We start from the raw sequence: 13,421 nt of genomic DNA, 5'->3' as shown, positions 1-13,421 counted from the left end.
TATATTCATTCTTTTATACTTTTGAGTCTCAATTTCCCCATATTTCATACATCCATTTATATAATCTTTCCCTTGCATACTAATAGTTAGCTTATCCATTTCCGCCACTTCCATCAGCTTAAATATCACTTCCTCTCTTGTTGGGAAACTCTCTTTCTTCCAATGTTTGGCCAGTACTACTCTAGCCGTGGTCACTATATATGTTAATAAGTATTTATCACTTTGCTTATACTCGGTATCATGTTTAATAGGGCTATCTCCGGGGTTAGAACCACTTTTAACTTCATAATGTCTGTGATAAGTTTTTGTATCATTTTCCAATACTTTTCTACTCTCTCACATCGCCACCACATACAGTATTTTTTTTTAATGGATGACTTATGGCTGGCCTATTTCACAGTCAGCTCTGACTTGCAACAGACTGTTAGTCCAAGTCCGTGCACTCTGCGGCTCAACTTTTGATATACAGCAGGAAGTGATATTACATGCGCCAAACAGATACACAGTTGACGTTGTTGTTTTAAAGCAGAGAAAGAACCTACCATTTTTCATCACCACATTGGACCAGACGTTGGCATTCAAGGCCTGGACGATTCGCTTCACGCCAGTGGATTCTGGAAAGTCGTCTAAAGACAAGGGAGGCAATGAACTCTCTTTGGAGACACACAAACGCCAAAGTCCAGAAGGATGACCACCCCAGGAGCTCCCACCACATCTGAATTTAGCCATAGAATCATAGAATGTTAGAGTTGGAAGGGACCTTGCAGGTCATCTAGTCCAACCCCCTGCACTCTGCAGGAGCAGAGCCGAAAAATAGCCCTACGACAAACCCGAAAGTTCAGCCTCCGCTTGGAAACGTCCAGCGAAGGAGCATCCACCACCTCCCGAGGCAGTCTGTTCCACTGCTCAACCACTCTTACAGTTAGGAAGTCTCTCCTAATATTTAGCCAGTATCGACACCTTTGTAATCTCCACCCATTGGATCTAGTCTTGCCCTCCAGAGCAAGAGAGGATAGATCTGCTCCATCTTCTACATGACAGCCCTTCAAATACTTGAAGACTGCAATCATGTCCCCTCTAAACCTCCTTGCGGTCAACCAAAGTCCCTCCCATCTCCTTAAATCCAGTTATTCCATATTCAACGCACATAGAACCTTCTGGGAATATGAGCTTTACGGGGGGAGGGGGGATCTTTTTGAATTGTGGGAAACGTTGCCTGCAGATTGGCCGGTCCACACTACTAATGGAAGTTTCTCAGATCCACACAAAACTGCTTTGCGAGGGCAGGCATTTCTGCACTTAGAGCACACGGAACCAGGACTTTTTCTCCAGCACATATGGCTCTCTGTACTTCGAGACCTGAGTGCCGCATGACAGTAGCAGAGCGGCTTACAAACGCCTTTCCCCTTCCCCTCCCCACAACAGACACCCTGTGAGGTGGGTGGGGCTGAGAGAGCTCTGACAGAAACGGCTCTTTTTTTCAAGACCAGCTCTTATAGAGCTATGGCTTGCCCAAGGTCACCCAGCTGGCTGCACGCGGAGGAGTGGGGAATCAAACCCGGTTCTCCCAGATTAGAGTCCGCGCACTTAACCACTACACCAAACTGGGTCTCAAAAGGCCCGAGGAGAATGTTAAATATTCCCACTGTGCCTGTCTGCCCTTCTAAATTGTAGCCCTTACGGCGAGACGCTGTTTTGAAAATCATACCTAAAAGAAAGAAGGGGAGACTATTATTCTCCAAGGTTTTCTGTTTAAAAATCTCTCCTGCATTGCTCATCTTGGACCTCGGGAACAGACGGGATGCCGAGCAGAAGAGGCGGAGGGCCCTTGGACCCAGGCAGAGCTGCCTCCTCGCAGTGGGTGGCGGCCGCCGTAGACGAGCTTTCAAAAAGCCAGCGGCAGGGAAGGGTTTACAAAGCTGAAACTGCCTTCGGCCTGTCGATCACCCGGGACACACAAAACCCAGTGACCATTATTAATTATTATTATTTATGAAATTTATAGACCGCCCTTCCCCAAAGGGCGCCGGGCAACAAGTTAAAATACACAAAAATAACTTGGTTACAAATTACTGACTACAATTTACTGTAAAACCCAACATTAATCGATGGCTTAAAATGCAGTTTGCTTCCTACCCCGGGGCAGATCAGGGACCGGGCATGGCGTAGGCCACAGTGATAACCCCAATGCAGGCCGTTGCTGTCCTACAAGGAAAGGCTGAGGGCCCTGGGAATGTTTAGTTTGGAGAAGAGGAGACTGAGGAGGGACAGGATCAATGTTCCCTCTAAGCTGTGGAGTCTCGTGAGCAAAAAGTCTACTTTGTGAGCTATTGGCATTGAAGTTGTGAGCCAGTGATTTGGCTGTTGCATAAATTAGCTTGCTCTGGAGCCATCCTTCCTGAGCTGAGACAAAACTGTGTGAGCCGGAGGCTAAAAAACTGTGAGCTAGCTCACACTAACTCAGCTTAGAGGGAACACTGGACAGGATTGCTCTCTTTAAATGTTTGAAAGGCTGTCGTTTGGAGGAGGGCAAGGAGCTGTTCCAGTTGGCGGAGGAGGAGAGGACCCGAAGCAACGGGTTTAAACGACATGCAGAAAGGTATCGGCTGGATATTAGGGGAAACGATTTCACAGTCAGAGTGGTTCAAAGGTGGAATCAGCTGCCGAGGGAGGTGGTGAGCTCCCCTTCACTGACAGCTTTCAAGAAGAGGCTGGGCGAATATCTGTCAGGGATGCTTTAGGCTGGTCCTGCATTGGGCGGGGGGTTGGACTAGAGGGTCTGAATAGCCCGTTCCAACTCTAGGGTTCTATGATTCAACTGTAGGCCTGGAAGAACCTCTCTGATTTACACGCCCTGCGGAACTGAGCTAGGCCCCGCAAAGCACGGATGTCGCTGGGTAGAGAGTTCCACCAGGCTGGAGCCGGGGCAGAGAAAGCCCTGGCTCTAGTCAAGGACGACCAGGCCTCTCTCGGGCCAGGGACCACTAGCAGGTTTCGATCTTCCGAGCGTAAGGCTCTTCAGGGGAGATACCGGGGGAGGCGGTCCTGCCAGAACGCTGGTCCCAGACCACTAAGGGCCTTAAAGGTCATCACTGGGACCTTGAAGAGGATCTGTTATTCAATCTGGAGCCAGTGCAGCTGGCGAAGCACAGGTTGGATGTGTGCTCTTATAGGCGTACCAGTAAGTACCCACACCGCTGCATTCTGGAGGGCCTTCTGCAGCTCTGCCTCGAAACAAACTGCAGGAGAGGCGACACAGCCAGGGGGCTGGGAACAGTCCCGCTGGCTCAGTTCTCCTGTTTGCTAACTGAGGAGTCACCTTGAGGAACCCCTTATCCAACTCTGAAACACTCTTTTTTAAAAGAAGTAAAGCTGTAGAAAGAGATTACGTAAGGGCATCTGAAAGCAACGGCAAGCAACACAGAGCCCTGTGGCAATGGCACACTCTTCACGGCAGGGCCACACCTCCCATCCAATGCTCCCTCTAAGCCGCGGAGTCTTGTGAGCCAAAAAATCTACTTTGTGAGCTGCTGGCATTAAAGTTGCGAGCGAGCCATTTGGCTCCTGCATGAATTAGTCTGCTCTGGAGCCCTCCTTCCTGAGCTGAGACAAAAATCTGTGAGCCGGAGGCTAAAAGACTGTGAGCTGGCTCACACCAACCCAGCTTAGGGGGAACACTGGCTGCACTGCTCCCTCTAAGCCGTGAAGTCTTGTGAACCAAAATTCTACTTTCTGAGCGACTGCGGGGGGGGGGGGAGCTGGAGAAGAGGTGGGAGACAGAGTGAGGCAGATTTGCTTTGCTTAGAGAAGAAGCTGAGTCGTAGGAGAACTTGCATATCCCCACGCGGAAGCCCAAGGGGACGGCCTCGGGTGAGCCACCCCTGCTGGCTGAGGCCTTCTGGGAAGAGGCCGCGACCTACCGTCCTCGTCCGGCACCTCCTCCGGGTTGAGCTCCACCAACTCGAAGCTGTGCTTGATGCACCACTCTTGCGCCTTCTGCCGGCTGACCCCTAGGTCAAGAAGAGAGAGAGTCTGGGTTCCTAGAAGGGCCTTCCTCTTGCATCTGCCGGTCAGAACTACGAGGCAGGGGGGTTCGGCCAACTGGACACAGACTGGCAGACAGCTCTCGCTTTGCTGATTTAAGGGGCAACGTTATATCACGTGCAGGCTGCTGGCTCAGCATAAGCCTGCTCTGTGTCCCTCTGCCGGGAAAGCAGTGACTCTCAGATTCAGTATTGTCTACTCAGACTGGCAGCAGCTCTCCAGGGTCTCAGGTGGAGGTCTTTTGCCTCACCTACATACTGGCGATTGAACCTGGGACCTCCTGCATGCCAAGCAGATGCTCTACCACTGAGCCATGCCCCCCATACTTGAACACATGAAGCTGCCTTCTACTGAATCAGACCCTTGGTCCATCAGGGTCTGTATTGTCTACTCAGACTGGCAGCAGCTCTCCATGGTCTCATGTGGAGCTTTCCCATCACCTACTGCCTGGTCCCTTTAACTGGAGATGCCAGGGATTGAACCTCGGACCTTCCGCATGCCAAGCAGAGGCTCTGCCACTGAGCCACAGCCCCTCTCGACAGCTCTTCAGGGTCTTAGGCAGAGGTCTTACCCATCACCTCCTGCCTGGTCCTTTTGAACTGGAGATGCCGGGGATTGAACCGAACCTGGGCCCTTCTGCATGCCAAGCAGAGGCTCCACCACTGAGCCACGGGCCCTCTTTACAGCTTTCCAGGGTCTTAGGCAGAGGCCTTCCACATCACCTCCTGCCTGGTCCTTTTTAACTGGAGATGTTGGGGATTGAACCTGGGACCTTCTGCATGCAAAACAGGTGTTTCACCACTGAGCCAGAGCCCCTCCCACCCTAACTCCTTGGACTCTTGCCTTCCTAAGGGCCACAAGCTGTTATTAAAAACGGAAGGGAGAATCACTGGCTGTTGAATCGCAGCAGGCTCTTGCCTGGCTCCCTTTCGGGACCTGTTTCCTACGCAGGATCTGAAATGATGGCACAAAATTCCATGCCACTGATTCCCACCAGCCTGCATAAACACATGAACTCACGCTGCACATCTTGGCAGTCTGTGACCGCTCCACATGCCCAAATGACTGGAAGCAGACAGCTCAGGAGCTACGCAAGATCCATGTGCTTCCACACCATATAATCGCAGAAGTTATTTGACGTGAAGACCGGGGGGGGGGGTATGTCGATAAAATCTGCCTTGGTAAGCAACATCCTCCCCTGCCACGTCCCACGATTTTTTAAAGTGACATTAACTGTTAGTAGCACACGGGCTCAGGTTTCCTCCAGGTGCCCTTTCCAGGTGGGACAAGCTGCCGGCCCCCCCCCCCCGGACAACACCGGGGCCGCATCCCCTTACCGGTGTCAGAAACTCTGTCGCAGACCAAGATCATCACTTCCGGCAGCCACTCTTCCACGAGGGGGAGCCACGAAGAGACACCATCCAGTCCCGATACCTGCGGAAAGACAAGGGGGCTTTCTGGCTTCTGGTGTCTATCCCCCCCCCCCAAAGTACTGCACATATGCTAATGAGTTATGCTAATGAGTTCCCCTAGCTCTTTTTCTACGAAACGACCCCTGAAGATTAAACATCATGGAGTGATTATTCTGTAGTGTTCATACAATTAACTGGCACACGAATAGCGACAAGAGACGTGCCGTTTACTTCTGCTTTTTGACAGGGGACAAATGCCTGGAACTTACTTCAGCCCCTGCGTCAGATGAGATCCTGAACTCACATCCGAGCCTCTCTAGCAGAGTCTGCCTTTCTAAGGGGGAGGAGAATATTTGGATTCAAAAACCGCCTCCGCTCCTTTCCAGACCGTTGCCCAATTATTCTGCACTTGGTTTCCTTCCGTTCTGTAATTGCTACCCACTTAGTGACAATCAAGCCGCTCCAATAAGGCCAGAAACTCCTGCCTTATTGGTGGAAGAAGGAAAAACAGGGAAGAAAGTGCAGATCTAGATGGAGGCTCAGCCGCTTCCGGTCCTTGGGACAAAAATAGTACAAAACCATGATACATTACTAGGACGAAAAATACTATCAAAACAACTTCATTAATTCATTCCAGTGCTGTAAGTTGCCTAATTTGTATATTGTTTAAACTTAAATTTTAAGTTGTAACGGCCAATAGCTACACAATACATTTTACTACTACTACTACTACTACTACTACATTAATTCATAATACTAATTCATGAAGAATGAAAAGAGACTGGATTAATACCCCGGTTTACACTTACTCGAAGGAGTCTCAGAGCAGTTTACAATCTCCTTTCCCTCCCCCTCCCCACAACAGGCACCCTGTGAGGTAGGTGGGGCTGAGAGAGCTCTTTCGAGGACTGCTCTTGAGAGAATTGCTCTGAAAGAACTTGTGACCGACCCAAGGTCACACCAGCAGCTGCAAGTGGAGAAGTAGGAAATCAACCCAGTTCTCCCAGATTAGAGTCCGCGCACTTAACCACTACACCAAACTGGCTCTCCAGTTTGAAACAATTCACATATATTCCACGTGTCTGCATATCAATGGAATGACGAGAGACTTTTCCCTTTTTTGCCACAAGGTTCATTGAGAGACTTTTGTTGTATATACAAACAATTAAGGTGTTTTACACTTTCTACTTTGATGAACATCAGGGTTTGTATGGTATACATGTGAATTGTTTCATGAGTTAGTATTATGAATTAATGAAGTAAATTTTGATAGGAGTTTTGGCCCTAGTAATTTATCACAGTTTTGTACTATTTTTGTCTCTATTTTCCGTGGGTTCTCTCTTTCTGTACTTCCTGTCTTTGGCCAACAACTTTGGCCCAGGAAGAAAGAGCATGGCTGTGATATCTCCAGCCAGGAAACAGGCACCTTTGCCCCCAAGATCTTGGGCAGCTGAGAGAGGCCGGCATGCATAACTCCTGTCTCTGCTGAGAACACGATTCAATTCTGCCTTGAGAAGAGAAGAAGAAGAGAAGAGATTGGATTTATACCCCGCCCTTCACTACCCGAAGAAGTCTCAGAGCGGCTTACAAACTCCTTTCCCTTCCCCTCCCCACGACAGACACCCTGTGAGGTGGGTGGGGCTGAGAGAACTCTGACACAAACTGCTCTTTTTCAAGGGCAGCTGTGCCAGAGCCTGTGACTGACCCAAGGTCACATCAGCAGATGCAGGTGGAGGAGTGGGGACTCAAACCCGGTTCTCCCAGATTAGAGTCCGCACACTTAACCACTATGCCAAACTGGCTCTCAGAACATGGAATCGTGTTCCATCTCCCTTAAAGCGCAACTGCTGTAAAGTGCAGCTGCGGAATTAGTAGATACCCAATTTAACCAGCATGGTGCAATCTGAGAAAGGAACAAACATTTTTCTTCTCCGCAACACAGTTAATCTTGGAAACTCTCTGCCACCAATGAGCACTTGTCAAGTGAGAAACGGACCATTTTAAAAAACTGAATCCGACGGCATATTTCATGGTTTTCAACTAATCTGGTTAATATAAAAAATTGAAATAAAATGCAATGTTTTTTTTTAATTTTTTATTGATAACAGTAACTAGTACATAACAATTATAACTGGATATACAAGTTGAATTTTTCAAAAATACATAGATGATAACCAAATTGACATAGTTAGTAGCTCTGAAGCACAATAATGACTGAGCTACTAACTATGTCAATTGATTATGCTAGTTTTATAAACAATACTTTCTGAAACTAGCGTAATCAATTGACATAGTTAGTAGCTCAGTCATTATTGTGCTTCAGAGTTTATTGTTTGTTGTAGCGTGGTAAACCGTTTTTGTGTATAGGTATCCATGTAGGTTGAAAAGTGAGGGAGAGTTTAGATATGATATGAAAGAAGAGAGGAAGAGGACTGAGTATCTGACAAATAGGGAGAGAGCAGACCAAAATGGGACATAGAGAGGAAATAGTAATCCAAACGTTAGATCCACTTGTGATACTGGGACCACTCGGGGGGGATAATGCTGATGAGACAGGTAATCCATTACAGGGAACCATTTTTCGGTGAAATTATCCTTCCTTTCAACTTGAGAAAGGGCATTCAGTTAAATGCAATGTTGATACAACCTTCTGACGCGTTGTAGACAGCAGAAATGAACTCTTAATATCTAAAGTGAGACACACTGTGGTGTAGCAGTTAGTGTCAGACGAGGATCCCGGAGACCCGGGTTCGAATCCCTGCTCTGCCATGGACGCTTGCTGAGGGACTGTGGGCCAGTGCTTGTCTCTAAGCTGCGGAGTCTGCGAGCAAAAAAGGCTAAAAGACTTGTGCACTAGCTCACACTAACTCAGCTTAGAGGGAACGCTGCCGTGGGCCTGCCACAGACACTCACCCTAACCTACCTCACAGGGTTGTCGTGAGGGTAAAGTGGAGAGGAAAGCAACACTTTAGTTTATCATTAAGGAGAAAGAAATGAAGTCAAGAAATAAGCAAGCAAACTTTCACCAGGGTTTCTGGACATCTCCTGCCTGGTCCTTTTTAAATGGAGATGCTGGGGGTTGAACCTGGGACCTTCTGCATGCCAAGCAGGGGCTCTGCCACTGAGCCATGAAACCTCCCTAAACGAAACTGCCTTAGACGGAATCAGACCCTCGGCCCATCAGAGTCAGTATCACCTTCCCAGCCTGGCAGCAGCTCTCTCTCCAGGGTCTCAGGCAAAGAGGTCTTTCACATCAACTACTACTCTTTATCTGGGGGTGCTCCAAGAATTGGGACATGCAGCCTTAGGAGTGTCACCTTGACACGAGCCTAGCTCTTTCTCGGAGCCAGTGGCAGAGAGTTCCGCAGTTCACGATTTAATCAGAACAGACAATTGTGGAGCCCCCCCCCCTGTGAGTACTCACGGTTGTGCTGTCAAAATAAACCAAGAAGGCTTGCACGGACTCTGCAATCGCACCTGTCACAAGAAACCGATTGGGCACGACGCACAGATGGACGGAAGCCGAGTAGTATTTATTGTCTATCGTCCAGGGGTAAAACTGGGCTCCCCCACCTGGAGAAACATCCGCAGGAAGCACTTCTGCACCGATGATACCTGCAAGAAGAACGCACGGTGAGGGACCTGAAGAGATGCGACTCGGAATCTGGGCCCTGGCTCGGGGAGGGGTTGAGAAAAGAGATGCTCCCCCCCAAAAAAAACCCTCACACCACACTTGGGCTGACTTCCTTACACGAAGCTGGCTTATACTGAATCAAGACCACGAGTCCATCAAGGTCAGTATTTTCACACTTGACAGCGGCTCTCTAGTGTTTCAGGCCGAGGTCTTTCACATCACCTACTGCCTGGTCCTTTTAACTGGAGGTGCCGGGGATTGAACCTGGGACCTTCTGCATGCAAAGCAGAGGCTCTTCCACTGAGCCACGGCCCCTCTTCACAGCTCTCTGGGATCTCAGGCTGAAGTCTTTCCCATCACCTCCTGCCTGGTCCTTTTAACTGGAGATGGCGGGGATTGAACCTGGGACTTCCTGCATGCCAAGCAGATGCTCTTCCACTGAGCCAGAGCCCCTCTTTGCAGCTCTCCAGGGTCTCAGGCTGAGGTCTTTCACATCACCTACCGCCTGGTCCTTTTAACTGGACATGCCGGGGATTGAACCTGGGACCTTTTGCATGCCAAGGACATGCTCTGCCACTGAGCCACAGCCCCTCCCTTATACTGAATCAGACCACTGGTCCATCAAGGTCAGCATCGTCTACTCAGACTGACAGCTGCCCTCCAGGATCTCAGGCGGAGGTCTTTCGTATCACCTCCTAAAGCCTTTTAAACTGGAAAGGTCAGGAAATAAACCAGGGACCTTCTACATGCCAAGCAGATGCTCCACCACTAAGCCACGGCCCCGGCTCAAACAGGAGTCAGTGCGCATGTCATAGAATCATAGTGATGTAAGAGACCTCCAGGGTCATCTAGTCCAACCCCCTGCACAAGGCAGGAAATCCACAACTACCTCCTCCCCACACCCCCAGTGACCCCTGTTCCAATGACCGGAAGATGGCAAAAAACCTCCAGAAACTCCAGCCAAACTGGCCTGAAGAAAAACTGCTTCCTGACCCCAACACGGCGATCATGCTTGTACTGCCTTCTACTGCCCTCCTAGTTTTCTACAGGTAGTTGGTCAGAATGTCCCCTCGGTTCTCATAGCATCATAGAGTTGGAAGGGACCTCCAGGGTCATCTAGTCCAACCCCCTGCACAAGGCAGGAAATTCACAAATACCTCCACCTCCAAACCCACAGTGACCCCTGGTCCACACCCAGAAGATGGCGAAAAACCTCCAGGATCTCAAGCCACATTGGTCTGGAGGAAAGTGGCTTCCTGACCCCAAAGTGGCGATCGGCATTTCCCTGGGCGTGTCAGAAAGGGCCATGAGAACTAAGCCCCGAGGCAACCCTTCCTGCCCTCCCTCTCATGAGCTGCCTAAACTCACAGGATCAACATTGCTGTCCGATGGCCATCTAGCCTCTGTCTGAAAACCTCCAGGGAAGGAGAGCCCACCACCTCCTGAGGAAGCCTGTCCCACTGAGCAACCGCTCTGACTGTCAGGACGTTCTTCCTAATGCTTAGCTGAAAATTCTTCTGATTTAATTTCAACCCCTTGGTTGAAAAACCTTCCCTTCTGTGGTGTTTTACCATTGCTTCGGTCAGGTCTGTCTGCTTTGCTTTCAAGCTGAGAAGATCTCACTGCCATCCGGCATTCTCTCTGAAGATGCTTCCTCTCCCAAGGGAACTTTGCCAAACTAGGAAAGGGACCAAATTCCCTGCCGGTCTGAAAAGTCAGTAACTGCAAGCCACAGGGCCAAACCGAGCCCTCCAAGGAGTGCCAGCTATGTCCCCAAACTGCTTACAGAGGCACTAAAAAGGAGTATTAATAGGTAGTGGCTATGGCCACAGAGCTGGTCTACCTTAGGAGGCTGGATGGAGGTTTCCCTCACTACCCTGAGTACAGCCATCCCTTCCGCAAACTGGCCCTGCCAGAAAAACAGCTACTGACCAACACAACCCTCCATCCAAAAAGAAGCCCTATCCGTTGACCGATCTGTTTGCGCCGACTTCAGTTTACATCCCACAAGCTGATAATTCATCGGCCTGACGGACGAGCCAGCATGGTGTCATGGAGTGGTTAAGAGTGCCGGACTAGTGTCTGCAAGACCTGGGTTCGAATCCCCACACATGCCATGGAAGCTCATTGGGGGACCTTGGGCCAGGCACGCTCTCTCAGCCTAGCCGACCTCACAGGGTGGTCGTGGGCATAAAACAGAACAGAGAACGATGAAAGCTGCTTTGGGCTCCCGCTCGGAAGAAAGGTGAGGCATAGATGACAAAAATAATAAATAAATGTACACTCCATGCATCTGACGAAGCGAGTGCTAACAAAATTCATCCCAGCATAACCGTTTCGGTGAGTCTCACCACGGAACTCCTTTTTAAAATCCTTCCACACGCTGATGCTTAGAAACACCCACAGGTCTCCCAGAACACTGGAATAGATGTGCTCAGATCGCTGGGGTTTCGGAAATTTCCCTTTCAAGCCGGGTTATGTCTTAAATTCAAATATCACATCGCCCGGTTCCGTAGAGCAAAGTGGCCGTGTAATGACACCTTTCTATATCTGGCCGTGGAGAGCGCACCCATTTTTGGAGAAGCTTTAAAGCCCACGCCTGCTTTGTCTCCCCAAAATGTCCTTCCAGAAAACGGCTACCGTGGCCAAAACGCGTGGGCTTGGAGACGGCTGTGTCTCAAGAGAGGCGTGCGCTCCTCGCTTGTGATCTTCCTAACCACGGGGAGGGCCCGTGGTTGAACATCCAAGGACTCAGAAAAATCAACTGACGCACTTGGCAACCACAACGCTTCGGCGCGTCTCCAGGGCCGAACTCCTGCGGCTTGTGTTTTCACAGAACACCACAGCTGGTCTGCTGGGTTGCTCCAAACAACATCTGCAAGTCCCCTCATCTCCCCAACTGGGAGCCTGAGAACCAGGGCTATTTTGGGGCATGAACACACAGGAACGGAGTTCCGGCTGCCTTCAGAGTTGGCCACGCCCACGACAGCCAAAACCTCTGCATGCATGGCTACAGAGGGAAGGCCTGGAGAGCGACCCCCCCCAGCGACTACAAGGCGGGCGGGCCAGGGGCCCCCCCGGAAGGATCGGGGAAGCATTTAAATGTCTCCCCGTGCCTGCCCCGGCCTGTTCAATGGCTGGCTTGCCTGGGCTCCCTACAGCCGCGGGGCGCCCGCGGGAAGGCACGGGGTGTGGCCTAATATGCTAATGAGCTGCACTGCCAGGGGTGTGGCCTAATATGCTAACGAGCTGCCCAGTCAGGGGTGGGGCCTAATATGCTATTGTGTTTCTGCTGTTGGGTGTGGCCTATTATGCTAATGAGTCCCTGCTGGGCTTTTTCTACAAAAAAAAGCCCTGCTGAGAACCAGTGCTCCTAAGCTATGGAGTCTTGAGTGCAAAAATTCTACTTTGTGAGCTACTGGCATTAAAATTGTGAGCAAGCGATTTGGCCACTGCACGAATTACTTTGCTCTGGAGCCCTCCTTCCTGAGCTAAGACAAAAATGTGTGAGCCGGAGGCTAAAAAACTGTGAGCTAGTTCAGCAGTTCGAGACCCGAGTGTGCCGCATGACGGAGTGAGCTCCCGTCTCTAGTTCCAGCTCCTGCCAACCTAGCAGTTCGAAAGCAAGAAATTGCAAGTACCACTTTGGTGGGAAGGTAACAGCGTTCCGTGCGCCTTGGTGTTTAGTCATGCCGGCCACATGACCACGGAAACGTCTTCGGACAGCGCTGGCTCTTCGGCTTGGAAACGGAGATGAGCACCGCAACCCTAGAGTCGGATTCGACTGGCTTTCGAGCAAGGGAAACCTTTACCAACTGTCTTCAGCAGCCATCAAGCTACCTGTTGGACCTGGGTGTGAAATGATTATACGACTGCCCTGCTCCTCTCCTACAGCAGCCAGTAACCCACAGATTATGCCTTTCTCCCTTGGCCTTACAAAGGAAAGTGTCCCTGGTAGGGGCAACTTCTTGAGTCAGGGAAGGGAGACAGTACACAACACGCAGCCAGATCCGTTGCAGCTTCTACGTTCCATTCCTCACAACTCAAAAAGGAGAGCTCGGCCGTTTCAGTCAGTTCAAGATGCATTTTCAACTTCTTTGTGTTCCTAGCATCATGCTAAAGCACTAATCCAGGAGCACAAGAAGAAGCAAAATTAAACATTTGGGGGGGGGGGGGGTGCGCTTCTAAATTTACATATCAGAGATTGCCAAAACAATATAGTAAACAATTATAAAGTTGGTAGTGTCACAACAACAACATTAATGCACACTGTAACTATAATAAGGCATAAAATAGTATATTTCCTCCTTAGAAGATAAGACATAAAGTCC

At 49.9% G+C, this 13,421-nt stretch overlaps 1 protein-coding gene across 1 annotated transcript in view; it reads right to left on the bottom strand.

Annotated features, from left to right (window-relative positions):
* Positions 1-542: 542 nt before the first annotated feature.
* The window catches only part of AAGAB (alpha- and gamma-adaptin binding protein), a gene marked incomplete at its 3' end in the record, with an annotated part of 19,084 nt that continues 6,205 nt past the window's right edge, over positions 543-13,421 (bottom strand). Inside the window, exons 3-6 of the mRNA XM_015414597.1 lie at positions 8,881-9,071; positions 5,382-5,478; positions 3,921-4,010; positions 543-626 (exon numbers count right to left, since the gene is read on the bottom strand). Coding sequence (XP_015270083.1) covers positions 543-626; positions 3,921-4,010; positions 5,382-5,478; positions 8,881-9,071 — 462 coding nt within the window. The remainder of the gene's footprint in view (positions 627-3,920; positions 4,011-5,381; positions 5,479-8,880; positions 9,072-13,421) is intronic.

The sequence above is a fragment of the Gekko japonicus genome, unplaced genomic scaffold (assembly GCF_001447785.1).
Source record: "Gekko japonicus isolate JY-2015 unplaced genomic scaffold, Gekko_japonicus_V1.1 scaffold698, whole genome shotgun sequence".
In the NCBI taxonomy this organism is placed as follows: domain Eukaryota; kingdom Metazoa; phylum Chordata; class Lepidosauria; order Squamata; family Gekkonidae; genus Gekko; species Gekko japonicus.
Note: the sequence above shows the minus strand (reverse complement) of the source record. Positions and strands in the feature narration are given on the sequence as shown.